Genomic DNA, 20,015 nt, shown 5'->3' on the forward strand with positions numbered 1-20,015 from the left:
TCCTAGCTCATCTCACTTTGAGATTACCTAATAATTTAAAACTGGTCATTACAGCAATCCTTTAAAATAAACTGTAGTACAAACAACATCCTCAAATACTTTCTGATATCTCACTTCATCCACAACTTTCACCTGAAAGAAACCTTATTTTAGTTTTATGTGCTCTCAATTTCTATATCTCTAAGAGTCTCTAACAATTTTTTAAAAAGTCAGTAAAACACATATAAATTGAACAAAGAATTATAGAAGCACATACTTTAAGGTAAAGTTAAGGTTAACTGGCTAACTTCCTGGAAAAGTTAAACTTCTATGTTAAGAAGCTTGGCAAGGCCGGGCACAGTGGCTCACGCCTGTAATCCTAGCACTCTGGGAGGCTGAGGCAGGAAGATTGCTTGAGCTCAGAAGTTTGAGACCAGCCTGGGCAAGAGGGAGACCCCGTCTCTACTAAAAATAGAAAAATTAGCTGGGTGTGGTGGTATGCACCTGTAATCCCAGCTACTCAGAAGGCTGAGGCAGGAGGATCACTAGAGCCCAGAAGTTTGAGGTTGCAGTGAGCTATGATGATGCCACTACACTCTAGCCTGGGTGACAGAGTGAGACCCTGTCGCAAAAGAAAAAAAAAAAAAAGGAAAAGAAAAGAAAAGAATATTTTTGTGCTCCATTGTTAAGTCATTTGGTGGTGGAGAAAATGTGATGGTTGTGGTAAAAATTATTTCTTGCATTACACAAAATGAGTGTCAAAACATACCCAGTACTATTTCTAATAATCATAAAATAGTGAAACAGCAGAAAATATGATTAAAGCATTTAACTCTATTAGCTACTAGGCACAAGGCCAAGAATCATACTATCATCGCTCAGATTATATAATAGCAAAGGCATGCTACTAAATGGAACCTATGGCCATTTGAGAAAACAGCTGACACAAAATGTCCTCGAGTAGAGTAAAACCATGACAACAGACAAACAAATCGTCTCAACGAATAGATCAAAAAATTTCCCACCTGACAAAGCACTTTCAGCTTCCTGATATTGCTGTTTTTTTAATATTAGAAGTCCATAAAACTGATGCCAAAGATTAATATAATTAACAAAGAATTTTAACATGGGACATTAGTTTCTTTCTTAGAATAGAAAACTTCAGAAAAATCCATGTTAAAAAACAAAAAGATTAATATATGCCGCAAAGGTTATAAACAGATGTGGAAAATAATAACATCAAAGCTGAATCAAGTATCTCAGACTTTCACATATTTGAACCATAACACTTAAGAACCGAGGGACAAGCAATTATTTTAGTGTCACCAGGGTCCATAGTATAGTGTTAGGTTAAGATGAATTTTATACTTTTATAAAATTTTGTGACTTTTTATTTCCAAATATATTTTATACATGTCTTTTTATTTTCACAACCTACAAGGCTACCAAAGCAAGAGATTTTTTTTCTGATAATTGAGAACATCAAGATATAAAAGATCAACAAACTTGCTCACTGTCATAGTTAATACTGAAGGTGACTTATGGACTGCTTGTGTTAAGACCCTTCCAAAATACTAGGTATATGACAGAATAAACTCCAGTACATCTTAAAAGCACAGCTGCCTGGGCCTATTAATCACAATCTCCAGGGGAGGGGCCCCTGCACTTTTTTAAAAGCTCTCTAGGCAATTCTTATGTCCACTGAAGTCTGAGAACCAATGCAGCAGATCACAGTAGCAAATGCAGGGGTGAAACTCTATCTCAGCTTAATCTCAGCCAGCCCACAGCAAGTCTTTTGAAATTAATTGGCCATGGTGCACTTGGCTCCTTTGTTAACAGTCAATGGTGCCAATGGTGGTGAAAATGTAATGTGGTTTTTAAAGCCACTAATCATAGCATGCCCAGAGTCCAAAATATGGAGTGGTTACTCAATAAAATCAAACCTTTCCTCAGTGGGTTATTATGATCACAGCACTTATGGCACATCAAGGATAATGAGGGGGGAAAAAAACCCAAAGAATTTCACCACCTGATATATCCATTTTAGAAAAGGAAATTACTGACAAATTTAGGAATTCATAAAAAAGTATTAATGAGCTAGATCTTCATGTAATAACAAGGATAGCGCTCCAAGCACACCACTGAATTTAAACAAATGCAAGTTGCAGACCAACAAATATATATGAGACCATTTAAGACATATACACACCTACATACAAAACAACATTTTGTCTACGGGTAAACAGAAAAGCACATGCAAAGGTTGAGAACTGCCTAATACAATAGCAACTAGCCACATAGGAACATTTAAATTTAAATTACTTCAAATTGAATACAATTAAAACTCCATTCTCAGTCACTTTAGCCACACTTCGAGTGCTAAATAGCCACCTGCAGCTAGTAGCTACTGGACTGGACAGCACAGATATAGGACATTTCCATCATTACAGAAAGCTCTATTGGATAGCACTGGTATAGTAAGATATAAACTCATAAGGGTAGTGGCCTGGCTGGGGAGTGATGGTTTAGGCAAAGTTGAGAGTAGGAGACAGAACAAGGACTAAAGAACTTCAGCCTTATCTGTAAATTCTGCTTTTGATTTTTTTTTATTTTAAAGAAAAAGCACTTTTGAATTGATGTACAATTTAAAAATCATTAAAAACCAGACAGATAAATCTTTATTAAGAGATATACAAAAATATACAGGAAGCCTGGAAAAGTTTTAAATATCCCACTGGGAGCTCTGGATTCATGTGTATGGAGTATTAAAAATATTCCAAGGTTCTGAAAAGAAATACAAAAAAAAAAAAGCCAAGTATAGCTGATAAATCAAAGAGGTTAGTGTTTTAGTCCCCTTAACATGGGTTGAGAATCAAGTGAAAAAAAGAGGACAGCCCTCAAGTACAAACTAGAAATTAGATGGGCTGTAAGTAGTATCTGAAGGTATATTTAGTCAATAAGTACTTTAGAACTACAGAGGCACTCAGGGGTAATGGAAAGAGCATAGGGTTGGGAGTTAAGCAGAGTTAAGATTTGAATCTCAGCTCTCCTTCTAGTTTAATGCTCTTCAAGAAGTTATTTAAACTCGCTGGTTCTCCACCTGCTCATCTGTTAAATGGGAAATACAGTTGTCCCTCGGTATACACTGGGGACTGGTTCCAGGACTGCCTGCAAATAACCAAATCTGCACATACTCAAGTCTCACAGTTGGCTCTGTGGAACCCAAGGCTACAAAAAGTCAGCCCTCCTCATACTTGGGTTTTGTATCCTGTGAATATTGTATTTTCTATGTTTGGTTGAAAAAAGTCTGTACATAAGTGTAACTGTGCAGTTTGGACCCATGTTGTTCAAGGGTCAGCTACATTTAACTCAAAGTGTTGTGAGAAGTAAATGAGATGTGTGCAAATTGCCTAGCACAGTCCCTGGCACACAGCTACTAGCTGCTATCTGAGGAATTCTTACTCCTACTGATCATTATTATTTTAAAATTTCAAAATGTTCAAAAGTAAAGCCAAGATTGTCTTGATAAAATTTTAAATCTATTCTAAGACCAAGAACTAATTTTGTTCTTAAATGAAAAGCCCCAAAGTCATTCTTCTTTAAAATAGGAGCAGGATAAGACATGTTGGTGATACCTATCTCAGAAGCCCAAAATACCAACATACACATAGGGGAAAGAAACCTATTCTACTATGCTCTTCACATGTTCAAACTCATTAATCCTCATAAGTAGGCAGCGTTACTACCCACATTTTATAGAGGAGGAAAGTGAGGCACAGGGATATTACATAAATTGTCCGTGATTGCAGTTAGAAAGTGGTTGAGCTAGGATGTAAATCCAAAAAGTCTCCTACTAAGCCAATCCTATTAAGCACCTCACTATATATGTTCTGACAGATTACATCACCATATGTCTGGAAAATCTGCATGAAATAACCTAAATGTACTGGCTGCAATAAATTAAATCAGCAAGATTATTAATATAAGATATAACCTACATGCTAATAACACATAGTTAAAATACAATGGGAAAAAAATGTTATTCACAATAGAGACAAAAAATTAAATAACTAGCTATTAATTCAGCCCAGGGTTCAACAGAATTAAAGAAAAAAAAGAAAACCTATGCTCCTGGACAGGAAGACTTCATTATAGTAGGGATGACACTACACCCCTTAAGGTAATATACAGATTCGGTTGTATTTTGATCAGTCTGTGCCTTTGTTCCTGCTGTCCTCACCCCTCCACCCAGAACCCCCACCCCCTTTCTCTGTGCTTCCTTTCCTTACTATCTGTCTGAAGAAAGGTGTTCAGGTTACCACCCAACCACAATGTACCACGAGAAACATCTGTGTCACTAAAAGGCCTGGAGTGTTAAGAGCTATATGATCAGCATTTGGGAAGGCTGAGGGCAGCAACTTCTCAACACTGCAAATGATTATTTGGTTATGGGACATTTATGGCCCCACTGAATTACCAGTCTGTTCTGAGTCTAAATAATGCTCTAGTAATAGATATTTAACACACAAACGAATGAACAAACGTTTACCCCAATATGGAAGAGGGCGCTAACAGGCTTGTGGTCACTGGTTTTCAGTTCCATGTGACTCCGATAATTAAGTTGATTAACATTTGTTCCTCTCCAAAGAATTCGGTCACACCAGGCTGGAACTCGACATTTTCCGCTGAAAATAAAGAAACGAGCTATAAAGAAAACATACCACACAAGAACCTACCACACTGGTTTAGACCTGAGTTAGGCCCTCTTGTTATATGCTCCCAAAGAACTGTGTACTTCTCCTTACCTACCGACTACCTTACCTACTATATTGCAAGCTCTGTGAAGGGACTACAGTCCCCACTGAACTCCTAGTACTCAGCACGGTATCTGGTGCAAAGCTGGTGCTCAATGAATAGTTATTTAATGAATGAATAAATAGTTCTCCTAAGATTAGGATTACATCTTCAACAATGTCACCACAGGGGAAAATATAATAATACCCTCTTAAAATATCCTCAGAAGGTCAGGATGATATTCTGAACACTTCCTTTCCCTTTGCTCCATGAACTTCAATGACACTTCACAATAGACAGATAACTAATCAAGTCTAAAACTCCAATCCTCTATTCCTAGACTGGACTTAATCTCTGGAGAGGAATAACAGTAGAAATTTCTCCTTTAAGCCTGGACTTTTAGAGACCAGTCTAGCCTTCTTCTAATAGAGATTAACTAACATCTAAGCATGGCAAGTCTGAGCAAATAGCCCATAGAATACCAAGGGTAGGGAGAAAAACCCTATTCATCATTCTATTAAAATAAGCAACACCTTGTACACCTGATCCAGGTGACACAAATATTTCTTATCAGTAGCTCTTCAGTTGATTCTCAAGTCAGGTGAGTGAAAGAAACAAAGCAAAGTGTACAAGATCTATCAGTGTCACTTTTCACTTGCTGACCAGTTCCCTCAGAGCACAGGAATACAAACAGACTACTCCCCACTCCAGTGCTCTCAGAGTCTGAAGCAGCTGAATACGCCATGGGATTCTTTCTTTTTCCAGTTTCTGTGCTCAGCCAGCTAGGAAACCATAAGAAACAAATGCATAGCAGGTAGAGGACAAATATTAATAGTTACCAAGAACTTAGTGACAGGAGCACTTTACTGGGGTGATTAGGAAATCAAAGGGCCTACAACACAGTGGTTCTCAGTGTTCTCCAGCAGTGGCAGATGTGGGGTCTCAGCATCAATATTTTTAAAAGCTTCCCAAGAGATTCTAGTGTGTTCTCAGGATTGAGAGCTTCTGTGCTAGAAGAACCTTTCATGGCTCTTTCCTTTCACCTTCTGCTAGCCTGAGTTAAACAGTGAGAAGCAGTTTGGAAAAAAAGAGCCAGAACAGGGCAATAGGTAAGAAAGATCAGGAAGGCAAAAATTTAAGCGAGTCTGCTGAGGCGAGAGAAACAAGGCATTGCAGGCAGCTCATAAAACTTCAAAGCCCTGACGTATAAGTAGTACTTTCCTAAGATAGGCTCATCTTTGAGTATACATGAAGGAAAAACTCTTCTGTAACAGTACTGAGCCATTAGGTTTTCATATCTGCTTATGGCATGACCTAAAATTCCTAGCCCCTTATCAATCAATATGGAAAGAAAGAAAGAAGATCAAGCCTTAATCTATTCTGTGAGAAAGTTCTTATTACTTTACCTGGAATCCCACCGGTCTGTTTTAGAGTCATACTTATAAGTGGGGATAAACTTGATTTCCCCTTCATTGAAGTCAACAAAAGCTCTTTTCTGTGTGCGCTGAATATTTAGCTACAGATAGAAAGAAACATCACATAATCAGGGTAACATTATCTTAATATAACTGACAATCAAGTTGATTAGCCACTTCCCCATTCCTAAGTATCCAGTTCTATAGCCTTGACAACTGTGAGAGTACACACATAAAATTTCTGTGCCTTATGAATTAAATCCCAGCATTCCTACAGCATCTAAACATACCATCAGATAGGATGCTCGTTAATAGCACATCATTAAGTTTTTTATTGTTACAGTGGTCAGGGATAAAATGGAAAAATGAAATCTGAATAATCATAAGTTCCTTGGAGCTGGGAGGGAATCACCCAGCACAATTTTTATTTAAAAACAAAAAAAGCACACAAATGTTGGACGGATAATTCCATAAACCAAATTCAGTGAACAGTTACAAATTGTTTTGAAAGTTATCCTTACTCGAGTATTTTACCAGAGTTACATAAGACTCAGAATTTATTCCAACTGTACCCCTTTTGGAGGCAGGATAGAAAAAGAAAGGCAAAGAAATCAGCCAATGTGAAGGTAGACACCGCCAAGAAAGGCTCACTCAAAAATAATTCTACTGCAAGATACTTGAATTCTGACTATGTCTGAGGGTCAAAAAGGCTCTCATAAAGATTTAAAGACGTTCAAATTAAGTCAAAACATTTTCTTTTAGCAGCCAGTATCCACATGTTGAAGTAAAAATTCAAGTCAAATGCCAGGTTCTGAGACAAATTTACTGCCTCAAATATAGGTTCCTATCAGGTTTTATATAAATGTTATGGAATCAAAGTTTTTCCACAAGTTTTAACATCAACAGCTATATACCAGCTTGCTCCAACTTATCAACCAATTCCCATTAGCCCATAGCCTATGCTCTTCATCCCAGACAGACTTCTTTTCTGTGCTTCCCAATCCCCCTCAAAGGGCCTCCCTCTTTTACCTCCAAGCTGTTGCTCAGCCTGCCAAATAATCACAGAACAGTTTTCCCTGTTCCATCTGCCAAACCACATCAACATAGCAGAAAAGGCCCACTTCCTCCAGGAAGTGTTCTCCAATTAACCCCACCCATTCACCAATTCATTTATACAAGTCTCTGAAATCTCTTCTTGATAAAGACTTACTGAATGTTATATTTATTTTTTATCACTAATGTTATCTCACCTCCTCTCATCCAAGCACTTAATAAAAGCACTATAAATCTTGTATGTGGTCAATGCATCACTGGTCACACTGTTTTCACAAGACAATAAGACGTTTCCATCTCTTCCTAGAGTAAGACATGCCTCCCATGTGTCTACCTCATAACCCTAACAATCTCATCTGCTTATCTACGAAAGTTCCCATAAAACAAAACTTTACTTACCTGGTCAAATTTCAAGAGTCTCTGAAGGTCATTCTTATTAATAAGACTTTTCACCTCATTGGCATCAGGCATGCAAAGTCTGTAATTCAAATCTCCCAACCAAATGACAACACTGAGGATCAAGAAATACATAAACAGAAGTAGCAATAATTAGCATAAAAACAGTGAGAAAAGGATAGAAGAAAAATAGGCAGATTATTGATAAGGGTTCATTCACCACTATCCTACAAGTGTTTTAAAGCTGTAACTTAATCCTTTTGGGGCAAGTTTTATCAACATCTCAGAGAAACAATGAAGTAAAATAGGTGGGAGAATAGGTACTCCATACGTGAAGAATGAAAAGAGGAAATACAATATATGTATGGGATTCAGAAGCCAAGGAGTTAATGGACTGAGAAGCATGCAGTTTATTTGCTGGACTAGCTTCAAAATTTTGCCTGGCTGCTTGCCAGGTCTCTAGGGGAAGAGAATCTGAACGTGTTCTCCCTCTCAGAGCCCAGAGGTTCTGCCGGCTCTCCGCTAAGGTCTGCATGCTCTCCATATAGCAACTCTCCCAGGCAGGGCCCACTAGGAAAAGTAGATTCAGGGCTCTCCAGTGTAGCCAATCTGTCTATCCTTGCCCAAAATCTGTAGTCCAAGTTCCAGGCAGGAAGAGCCTGGCATGTTGGGATTCTCAGCTCCCAATTATAGCTACAGGCACCTAAATATGCTGAGAGCCCCACAAAGGAAGACCCTGAAATTACCACATCAAAATGGATTCTCCTTTGAGCTATCTCAAGTTCCCAGTGGGTCACTCTGCCATTCTCAAATGCAACATGAAATTTGTGGAATCCTAGGGACATAAATTTACGGAATTTCAGGGCAACTTCATGTCCATAAATTTCAAGGCCTTGACTTTACCACTGTGAAACAGAATTCTACATGTTCCTAATCGTTGAGACAATATGGAAATAGTCCAATATCACTACCCTTCCCTACTCTTTCCTCAATTACCCTACTCTCTATTGATTCTAATACCCCTAAATTATCTGTTGCTTTCCTACTAATTCCCATCTCAAACCACTTATTCCAAATCAACCTCTCAGAATTTCAATGACTAATCATTTTCTACCACCACTCAATCCATCCTTAATAGATTTCTGCTTCTATCGTTATTAAGTCCCATTCTTCACTGACCTCTCTCTGTTACCCCTATTTGTAATAAGCACAACCATTAAAAGGAATAATGCAGATTTATATATACTGGCTTGGAAAGAGAGCCACAATAAATAGCATAATAGAGTCCTATACAAGTGTGTGTTTGTATGTACATAGAGAAAAGTCTAGAACAGCACTGTTCAACAGAATTATTATATATAATGCACATCAATATAATTTGAAATATTTTAGTAGCTGAGTTTAAAAAGTAAAAACAAGTGAAAGTAACTAACAATAAATTTCATTTTAACCAGTATATCCAAATTATTTTCATTTCAATATGTGATCAGTATTTTAAAAATTGAGATATTTTAAATTTTTCCCTATTAAGTCTTTGAAATTCAGTATATAGCTTACGAGTGTAGCATATCTTAGTTTGGATTAGCCACTTTCAAGTGCCCAATAGCCACATATGGCTGCTGGCTGTCATATTGAACAGCACAGATATAGGATATAAACCCTATTGTTAAGAATGGTTTCCTTTGGAGAGAGAGACTGGCTGGGGAGAATAGAGGATAAGGAATGAGGGATTTTTACTTTTAATTTTATCTTTTATTACATTTACAATGAACATTTCTATTATATAATAAAAAACAACAAAAACTGACTCCAACTGACAGACCCCTGCAGCATTATTCTAGGTGCCCTACTAATACAACTAACCTTTCCTCTGATGTCAAATCTAATTTCTCTGCTTCAATGAGTCTGCTACGTCTCAAAAACCCTCTCTTCTTTGTGACCCCAATCCCTAACTGGTAATCTTTCACTCTTTACAGCTCTGTAGTTTCTCAACATATTCAATCTCTTCACTATTCAAACTCTCCTGTAGCCACTATTCAAAGGCTACAAGAGAGTTAACCACTCACTCATGTTTCATGATGTTCAGTTGCGGGAGGGTCTGATTTGGGACCACAAAACTCATTCTTGCACAGATGTCCTTATAATCTTGATTCCTTCTCTCAAAGTCCTCCACGTGGGCAGCCAGGTGGGAATTGACGATACAAAAGGTAGTGTTGTGAAACACAAATCTCACAGCTACCCCACCTTTGTTTCCCTGTTAGCAAGAGTAATTATTCACAGTTAGTATATACAACTAGAATTGAACTTCACATGGACATAAATAATAGTCAAGTTCATTTCCAAAGTAACTCACCATTTTCCCCATGACTCCAGTTCCAACTGTTTCTGTAGCAACATCACGGATATGTCGATACTGATCCTTTCTGGCAAATATAAGGAGCATCATCCCAACAAGACGGACTAGTTGAACCTATGAGTTCCGGGGAGTTATAAAAGGTTAATGTTAATACCACTCTTTGCCACATATCTAACTTCCTACAACTAATTTTCCATCAAGATGACATACCGATGCCCAAATCTGAATCCACATTTCCCAGTGGAGCCCATAAAACAAAACCAAAATTCTCTGGGGAAGCTCTAATCTGACTCTGACCAGTAAGAATTAAAAGCCTTGAGGGACAGTGAGTATACTCAGCTCTAAATCCATTCTTTTAATCACTATTAAAAGTGAAAATAATAAAGCCACTCCCCTAGCTTATTCTTTCTACCTCTCCTTTGTAGTTTCTGATTTCTAATTTTCTAAGAAATTTAAATCTGTAAAAGAGCAATCCTTTTTACTTTGATTATTTTTAACCTGTGAACTACAGCTAGAAATGTCTAAGATATGTATTAGGGACCTATATGACAGAAATAATATTGTTAGGAGTTTTATCACCTATATAAACTGTTAGAAGATGTAGAGAAAAATTACTCAGATTACTCCTTTTAGAGAGCTTAGTATGGTAGCCCTATAATTAAAATAACTCTTCTGGTAGCTAAATGCTTCTGCCACATGCCTTCTAAAGACAAACAAATTGGCCCACCTTGCTAAAGTCAACTCTGCTCTCGACTTACAACCAAGTTTAGAACTCGTTTAAATTCTACACCACTGCTATTCTTGCTCTGATTCCAAAGTGTACCCTATGCATCCACATGCTTCATACTACTTTTCTGTAAAGCATTCAATTCCGACCATGTCAGTGAGCAATTTCAATCTTAAATTTTTGTTGCACAGCTACCTCATATGTAATTATTTTGAGCTAATTATTGATAAGAGAATAATAAAATTCCTTTTTTTCCTCCTAAAAACTACCTAAGAAATGAAAATATAGAATCAGAAAGTTTAGGGCAATTTTTTTTTCTAGGAAATACAGACGAAGGATTGGTTTACCCTGTATTACACACAGGGAAGAATTCAATTAAACCATTCTTTTGGACCAAGTTATAGATAATGGAATAACTCCTAGTGAGTCCTATTTAGTCATATACTTAAAAAGATAATTAAATGCGGCTTACTTTCTTATACTTGGCTTTGGAATGCAAACCTCTCTCTACAGCCATGGACCACTCTTGTTCCTTCATAGATTCAAAGTAGAAAAAGGCTTCTGTGCTCAAGTCCAGCTCTTGGAATCTGAGGAAAAAAAGGATGTGAGACCTATACATATCACATAATTATCTTTGGCTACCTACCTCCTGTCCCATTTTCCAAGACATTAGACAAAGAAAAGAATGGGAGAAAGAGAGAGATTTTATAGAACTGCTCTGTTCACCCAGGTTATCAGTAAGGATGAGTAGCTTTCTTTTCTAAAGAATCCCTACCAGCATATTCATAGGCTATGCAAAAACCAAACCAAAAAACCTGCCAGTAATAGTACATAGAGCTTTACCCTTATATTCTAGGAATAGTCACTGTTAGAATTGACCTTGAGTCTCAGTTGGTATGAAGAATATAATTTTCTATGGGTTTCAAGAAAATTAGGTGCTTCCTTACACCATTTTAGGCAGCTCTTCGTTTCTGATCTCACAAATTTGATCCACAAGTTAACTCCCACATATAATCTATGGTAGGTTTTTACCAAATTGTTTTTTTAAAAAAGGAAGGCAAAACATCATGTAGACTAACATCAAACATATAGCAAAAAGGAAATTTCATAAGTGTTCGTTACCCAATGCAGTAGATATCAGGAGGATTTGGATCACAGTTCAGCCAAGGTTCTAACCCGCTATCTGGAGACTGGCCATTCACGTTCCAAGTTCCAACAAAAAATCTAATACATAATACCAAAAAATAATTTGAAAACAAAGATCAAGTATGAACCAAAAGAAGGCCTCTCTTGTCACTTTTACACAAGGGTATGTTCACAATATGCTAACATAATTCCTCAAAATGTTTTGCCATACACATAAGGAACATCTAGAACACAAAGGCAGTAGGCTTATTTTCTCTAAATTTTACATTAAGTGAAACTACAGAAAGAAATGAAGTCTCTATTTAAAAAAAATGCAAAGTTAATTGCTCTACCATATTTCCTTTCAGTTAAACTCCATCCAAACTCATACTTGAAGGGAGAGCTTATGGTTGGGAAAGAGGTATCATTGTGCTGTAAGCTAGTCTAATATGAATAAATGTTCTATAAGGGGCTGTAGTTGAATCCAAAAATTCACTTCCCAAAGGATTACAAGGACATCTGTGTAGGAAATTCTGATGAGACAGATATCCCCCTTAATAGGGGGAAAGCAGAAGGGAAAACTCATGACTGTCTTAACTGTTTACACACAAATATAAGCATCATGGGGAATATGAAAAACTGGAGGTTTTAGTATAGGTATATAGCTATGATTGAATTAGAATAAATGAGGCATGACGGGATAGCAGATGGGACTGGAATATTGGATTAGAAGGGCATGTTCTGTCATGAATAACAAAGAAAGGTATTGTTGCTTCACATGTTGGAGATAAATGCCATGCGACATCACGCCTCACATATGGCACACACGCCAGGTCCAGAAGAGGGGATGCCAACAAGTAATGGTGAAGTAAAAATAATACAGGGGAAAGAATCTAAGACAGACAGACCTCCCAATCAAGAGGATTGGGTGAAATTTTCTTTAGTTAAATTACCAAAGTAAGTTGAGAGCTAGTAATAATGGTAGACTTTTAATTTTCTAATAATGGCTGAAAAGACCCTCAGCAGTCCAGAGACACAAACACACTTTCTTATGGAATGTGCTAGGGGACAATTCTCTAGTACATGTGAACTTGATTTGGTTCTTTAAGACTGGATATGAATATTAGTAGACATGGTATTATCAGTACTTAGAAAATTCAAGGGAAATTGTAGCATCTATCTTATTTCAGATATGCATGCTACTGAACAGTTTTAGAGACAGAGGTTTGAATCAGATAACTATTCCTTTTTATCATGCTTTGATTCATAATTAAGCTAATATCTTAAATATCAAAAGCCCTTTGTGTCTGCTGTACCGACTCAGTAAGTAGAAGAGGCTAACCTGAAAGTCTGAATGTTGACATATTCTTTCTCTCGCTTTGCCAGGATATGTTTGATGAGACCCTCCCGCTGCCCAGACTGGGTATTTGGTACAAAGAGCTTCCGCATAGTGTTGGTCACTTTGGGCTGTTCCTTGTTTGAAGCTTCTTTTTCACGTGGAAGCCTGGCAAATAAATGAGAAACTCAAAAGTAAAACTGCCTAAAATATAATTCTCCTACAGAAGAAAATGTTTTGACATAGGACTTACATTCTATTCACTGAAGAGGGTGGGGGTGGAGGTTCCCGATGAGTCCCTGTAGGCTGATTTTGTGAATTTATTTTCTTGTCCAAATTCATAGACGAAAAATTGTCCTCAAACCCAAGAAGGCCTGAAAGACACAGAACCCAAAGTCAGAGGGAGAAAAAAATTAACATCCAACATATCCAGGGTAGACAGGGCTTTGATTTGATCACGATTTGATCACTGGCATTACTAAACAGAAAGGTGCTATAAGGGTAGGAATTACTTAGACTGGGATTTGAAGAAGCACATCCATCCCTGAAGCACCGACAAAGTAGAGCAATAGAAATTTACGATAATCTGGAACCTGAATAATAACAAGTAACATTTCTTGAATTATATCATTATCTCACTTAATCATCACAAAAACCCCACGAGGTAGGTATTATGATCAATAAAATTCTTCTATGTTACAGAAAATGGAGGTTAAGAGTTGTTCAGTAACTTGACAAAGGTCATATAAATAGTCCTAGACTTGGGATTCAAACCCAGGCTGTCTGGTTCTGGAGCCTGTAGTTCTTACTACTCTGATAAATTGGCTCCTGAAGAGGTACCATGCCACAGAAAGGATTAGGAGTAAACACTGGTCAGTGGGCATGAACTTGATAAAACCACTCTGCAGGAAAATGTGTCTGACATTGACTTTAATCCACATCATTGCATCTGGTCTGATAAAATCTACTGACTCTGCAATGATCATAGCAACCAGGGAACCAGCAACCTTTTAGTACCTGAAAAAACAGAAGGTTTGTCCGTAGTGTCTAATTTCTGGTACCAGCTGGATGAGTCCTTTTGCTCTGGAACAAGAAGTTGTGACTGAGCTGGGGAGATAAGGGTCATGGTCAGAAACTGGGGAGCCCTTCATTGAATGGAATTTACCATAACCAAAAACCATTCTTCCAACACTCCTTAAATGCAGGGGGCAGTCCCATTTCTGAATGTATGGAAGAGACTAAGGAAATAAGTGCAGCTCTGAGGGTCATCTGGAAACAGGAGAATTATAGTCTGCGGTAAGCTGTGCTTGAAAATTCTGGAAATTGGCTCAGTGTCCTTAAAGCTGGATAGATTTGTTCCCTGATCTATTCCTGAGTTCGTTCTTTTTTTTTTTTTTTTTTTTTTTGAGACAGAGTCTCTCTCTGTTGCCCAGGCTAGAGTGAGTGCCATGGCATCAGCCTAGCTCACAGCAACCTCAGACTCCTGGGCTCAAGCGATCCTCCTGCCTCAGCCTCCCTAGTAGCTGGGACTACAGGCATGTGCCACCATGCCCGGCTAATTTTTTCTATGTATATTTTTAGTTGTCCAGATAATTTCTTTCTATTTTTAGTAGAGACGGGGGTCTCACTCTTGCTCAGGCTGGTCTCGAACTCCTGACCTCGAGCCATCCACCCGCCTCGGCCTCCCAGAGTGCCAGGATTACAGACGTGAGCCACCGCGCCCGGCCCCTGTGTTCGTTCTTGAAGAAAAAAAAATCAGCTATTAGGGCTCAAAGGGGGAAGTATTTTGCTAATGGCTACTTTCCTCTGTATCAGCATGTCAGAATTTCACTCCCAATGAAATAGCAGAAAGAAAATCACTGAGTCTTGAGTTACCTTCCTGAGCAGCAAGGACCTCTGAGAGGAACTTCAAACAGTGTTCCTCATCAGGGATTTCAAAGCGGCGCTCTCTGGTCCAGTCACTCTGAACTCGAATTTTGCAGCCACCTAAAAAGAATTGAAATTCATACACATACAGCTATGGGATACAATGTTTTATTGGGGTCATATTCTCAACTTATCAGGTTAATAGGCAAAGGTCCAGATCACAAATATTCCAGACTTCTAGTGTAGGAAGCACATATATAAGATTAAGGGAGTCGCTGGAGGGGGTGATGCAGAGAGGGAACCAGTACTCCTAGGGCTGATGAACTGTGTCAATGATCAGCCCAATCTAGGGGTATGATACATACAAAAATAATAGCCTCTTGCATTCTGATCTCCTCTCAGATATCAATGCAGAGACTTTTCTAGCAAAAGTTAAATTCCTCAATTACCCTCCTCCCATCCCTTAGCTGAAAATTCCTGCCATTTCAAATTCAGATCATACAGTAAGAGTATCTGAAGTGTGAAGAGAATAAAGGAAGTAGGATCGTCTGTTCATAGGCACAGATTCAATTAAATTTACAAACTAATTAAAAAAGAAGAGAATAGTGAGATTGGTTCAAAGTATTAAAAAGAAAAGAATAGTGATATTGGTTCAAAGTATTTCAAAAAGAGGCATCTACACTTTGTTACCTGAAGTGAAAAATGTATGTCTTGAATAAACTTATAAAAGCAATATAACGACCTAGGTCCAGGGGTGGTTTGGTTCAAATATAGCCAACTGGAAAATAGCAGAATTAGAAGCAAAGTTATCTAGGACTTTAATTTCTTATGTATATAACATACTGTCTCCCCTTTTCTGATGCCCTATAGTTATAATCTGTATCAACTGTTTGGATATGGTGATTCAGGAAACATACGTACTTGTTTATATTCTTATTCTAAGTGATTTATTACATACGTTGTTTTCTCCTGTCCCTGGAAACTATAAACTCCTTAAAGGCAAGAGGAAGGATGCATATACAGGTTACCTAACACTTTCCATGGTCTAGGGTGACCAACTGTTCTGGGGTTGTCTGGGACTGAGGGACTTTCTAGGACTCAGGGTGTTCAGTGCTAAGACTGGGAAAGTCCAAGGCAAATTGGGCTGGTTGGTCATTCTACTGGTGATAATGACATCAGATTTCACAGGCAGAAGGCATTTAATAAATGTTGAGCTGGACTCTTTCTCACTTGTAAATAACAAAGAAATGAGTAAATGAAATGAAAATCCTGTTTCTTATGGTGGGAATCCACTTCTGAACCTTCGGCTCTCTTTTTGTCCTCTGCATTTCCTGTTGTTTCTATCTTTGTAGAATGAGATAAAAAAAGAAAACAAAATTATTACTCATAATAAGAGATAAAAATGGAGAAAAAATGTGAAAGACTTGGACTAGAGATAAAATTAATGAGGGTGCCATTGTAAGGAGGAACAAAACGGAGGGAGAATGAATAAAGTGTCAATTAGGAGCAGCCTTGAAGATACAGGGAAAATGCCTTCAGGACCTAATAAGTCCTCCCTTTCTCATTTTAAAAAAGAACAGTTCCTATCTGACAGAAATTTAGAACAAGAACACATATTTTCTCTCTCCCACAATTCTTGAAAGATATGTTTTAGCAAATATGTAACTGATCTATTTAACGGCCAGAAGATTCCAGAAATTGCTTACAAAATAACACTAGATGTTCTCTCACCATGTTGCTTGGAAAACAGAATAAATGATCCCATGACACAACCTTCTATTATTCTTCTCCCTTCTAAAAACCCTCTGAACCTCTGTGATCTTCAATATTCCTATATCTTCAACTTCATCTGAATATTTCCTATACTTCTCAGTAGTTCTCAACTATGGATGCACTGAAATAACCAGAGGCACTTTAAAAAACTACTGACACCTGGGTCCCACCCAGGACGACTAAAGCAGGATCTCTGGAGGTGAAACCCACGCACTGGTGGTTTTTAAAATACTCCCCAGGCAATTCTACAATGCGTCCAGATTAAAAATCAGAGTCAAATGCAAACTGGCTGGTGTCTGAGGGGGGCACTTCCCCTGAATAAGAAACAGTTCTCTTAATGCTATGGTCCCTAACCCCCAGTCCATGGCCTGTTAGGAAATGGGCCTCACATCACCACCTGAGCTCTGCACCCCAAACCCCCATCCCCAATCCGTGGAAAAATTATCTGCCATGAAACTCGCCCGTGATGCCAAAAAGGTTGGGGACCACTGTCTTAATGGAAGCTGTTTATATTCTCTCACACCTGATGCAATTTAGGTTGTGTCCTTATTTGTCCGAATACCACCTCCAGACCATTCCCTCTCCTCCTCCCTCAGGAAAAAAATCCCTTTTCCTTTGAGGCTCACCCATTGGGCTATACTATCTTCTTCCCTTTCCTCATCTATGAGATTGTCCACCACCCTCTCAGAAACCTCAGAATCCAGAATTCAACACCTGACTCACAAGACTTCTATTCTACTCAAACTCCTGCCATTATTTTGGGTCCCTTTAAAATTAGCACAGAAAACCCAGTCAACACCTTCCCCTCCACCTCAGCCACCATTCCCTCAGTTCCCACTGGACTCTCTCTGTTATACCCTGGACTTTTCCATCATAGAAACACCACCACCTCATAAACCTCTAATTCAAACATCCCACTCTGACCTGTTATTCCTTGTGACTTACTTGCTCATCATCCCCACTGTAATTGTTCTTTGACCTCATGGGGACTTCCAGCCCATTCCTCTACTTTCTCACTATCCATCAGCTCCCTCCTGCTTTCATTTCCCTTTTTATGAAACAGATGCCATCAGTACACTCTTGCAAAAACCTAGAGCTGCCTTACCTCTGTTCTTCCATGGCATCTACTTGGCTAAATTCCAACCCTCAGGAATCCAACTAATTGCCTTCTCTGTACTTATACCCGAGCAACCAGAAGGAGTAAAACACACACACACACACACACACACACACACACAGATTGCTATCATTATAAATTCTTGATTGTCAACCTCAACCGGGCTTTCTATCATAGGAAGCAATCTAACTTTCCACAGTCAACTAGTACTACTATCTGAAACAACTATTAATTATTTCATACCTTCTCATTTATTGTTCAACTTTGGATACCCTTCTTCTCAAGCTCTCTTATTCCAAGCAGACTGCTTCACCTCATACTTCATGGAAACCTACCTATATTTGTACTCATCTTCTCCTTTCCCTTCTGATACAGGAAGAAGATTCCTCCTATCAAGGTCACCTTCACTTTGAATTACAACCCCTCCGATCCTCTAAGGAATCTTATACTCACAACCATTCCCTAGACACACCCCAATATCTTTAACCTTTCCGTTTCACTGGCTCCTCTCCATTATCATGCAATCTTGTTAAGTCCTTCCCATCTGAAAAACAAAAACCTTCCTGCACCTCGCATTTCCCTCCAACTCTAGTCCATCTCTATGTTCCATCAATAGGTCAAATAAGGAATAACAATATAGCCATCTCCAATAAAAACTGAAAAGATATTTTATAACATACAGTGTATATTCATGACTTTAAAAAACACACAAGCTTAAAATGAATGCAGTTTCTTAATTAAAAAAAAATTTGTCAAATCAATAGGCAATAATGACTTTAACAGTGAAACACCATTGAAAATAAGGAGCTAAAGAGGGGTCATCATCATTATTTAACACTGGCCTCCAAATTCTCATTGGCATGGTGAGACATGAAGGAAAACTAATAGTTGTAGCTACTAGAAAGGAGACAAAATCATTATTTGCAGATGATTGAGGCTATCTACCAAGATGAAAAAACAAAACAGCAAAAAATATTAAAAATAAATTTTAGTGAAGTGGCTGGATAAAAGGTAAATATCCACAACTTAATTCTGTATACTAGTAATAAGCAATTAGAAGAAAACAGAAAAAAGTTCCACTCACAATAGTAGCAAATAAATTAAAATCGAACATAAAATACTCAACCTAAAAAAATATTGTGTATATGTGTGTGTGTGTATATATATGAGGAAACTACAAAATTTTACTGAGAGATATAAAAGAGGACCTGAATAGAGAGATATAACATGTTCCTTGATAGTGACTTAATTTTATAGAGAAGTTAATTTGATAAAATTGGCCATTAAAAATGTTTTTAAATAATTTTAAATGGCATGGGAAAATGTCACAACTTAAATGAAGATGCATGATAAACACTATATATGAGGATTCCAACTATGTAAAACTATAAATAAAAGATTAGAAGGAAATGCATCAAAATGTTAATCACAGTTATCTCCAGATTGCAGGAGAATAATTTTATTTTGATACTTTAAACTTTTCTGAATTGTATATAACAAAGATATATTACCTCTATAATCAGAAAAAGATTTTTAAAGCATTTATTACCAACATCCAATGGGAAAATACATATTTACATTAAAATCAGGCATGCCTGACAAACCCAGGGCCCCCCTCCTGCAATATACTGTGTGCTCTAAAGGTTCATGCATGAAGCTCAAGGATCAAGCTAAAATATGGTTTCAGTGCAAATATTACTAAATGGGCAGAAATAACAGGATTCTATTCAAGTGGTCGCTTAACTATTTTCCCCCTATAATCTAGTAACTTGAACTCTGGACACACAATCATGGCTAATTTCTACACAGGATTGGTTACAACAAAACTAATGCCAAAAAATTAGGTATTTATAAGAGAAAAGGCATAGCTCACTTTAACCTTTCAGCATTGAGTCAAATACCTTTCCACACCAACTATAAGTCATTTCAGTATCTTGTTTCAGCAGCAATGTCAATTACTGGAGAACTGTCTTTGCTCTAATTTTGCTTTTTTAGTGTTGTTTTTGCCTTCTCCTTTCTATGCACAATAAGACATAGACTTTAAGTATTTTCTTTCTTGGATACCTGTCGCTGGGTTT

At 37.7% G+C, this 20,015-nt stretch overlaps 1 protein-coding gene across 2 annotated transcripts in view; it reads right to left on the reverse strand.

Moving 5' to 3' along the window:
* The window catches only part of OCRL (OCRL inositol polyphosphate-5-phosphatase), a 46,479-nt gene that overhangs the window by 17,904 nt on the left and 8,560 nt on the right, over positions 1-20,015 (reverse strand). For both annotated transcript variants that reach the window (XM_069463046.1, XM_069463045.1), the window contains exons 5-15: positions 15,057-15,167; positions 14,199-14,288; positions 13,435-13,555; positions 13,188-13,349; positions 11,843-11,944; positions 11,193-11,307; positions 9,991-10,107; positions 9,704-9,891; positions 7,641-7,752; positions 6,180-6,289; positions 4,529-4,664 (exon numbers count right to left, since the gene is read on the reverse strand). In XM_069463046.1, coding sequence (XP_069319147.1) covers positions 4,529-4,664; positions 6,180-6,289; positions 7,641-7,752; positions 9,704-9,891; positions 9,991-10,107; positions 11,193-11,307; positions 11,843-11,944; positions 13,188-13,349; positions 13,435-13,555; positions 14,199-14,288; positions 15,057-15,167 — 1,364 coding nt within the window. The remainder of the gene's footprint in view (positions 1-4,528; positions 4,665-6,179; positions 6,290-7,640; positions 7,753-9,703; positions 9,892-9,990; positions 10,108-11,192; positions 11,308-11,842; positions 11,945-13,187; positions 13,350-13,434; positions 13,556-14,198; positions 14,289-15,056; positions 15,168-20,015) is intronic.

Source organism: Eulemur rufifrons, chromosome 30 (genome assembly GCF_041146395.1).
Source record: "Eulemur rufifrons isolate Redbay chromosome 30, OSU_ERuf_1, whole genome shotgun sequence".
Taxonomy (NCBI): domain Eukaryota; kingdom Metazoa; phylum Chordata; class Mammalia; order Primates; family Lemuridae; genus Eulemur; species Eulemur rufifrons.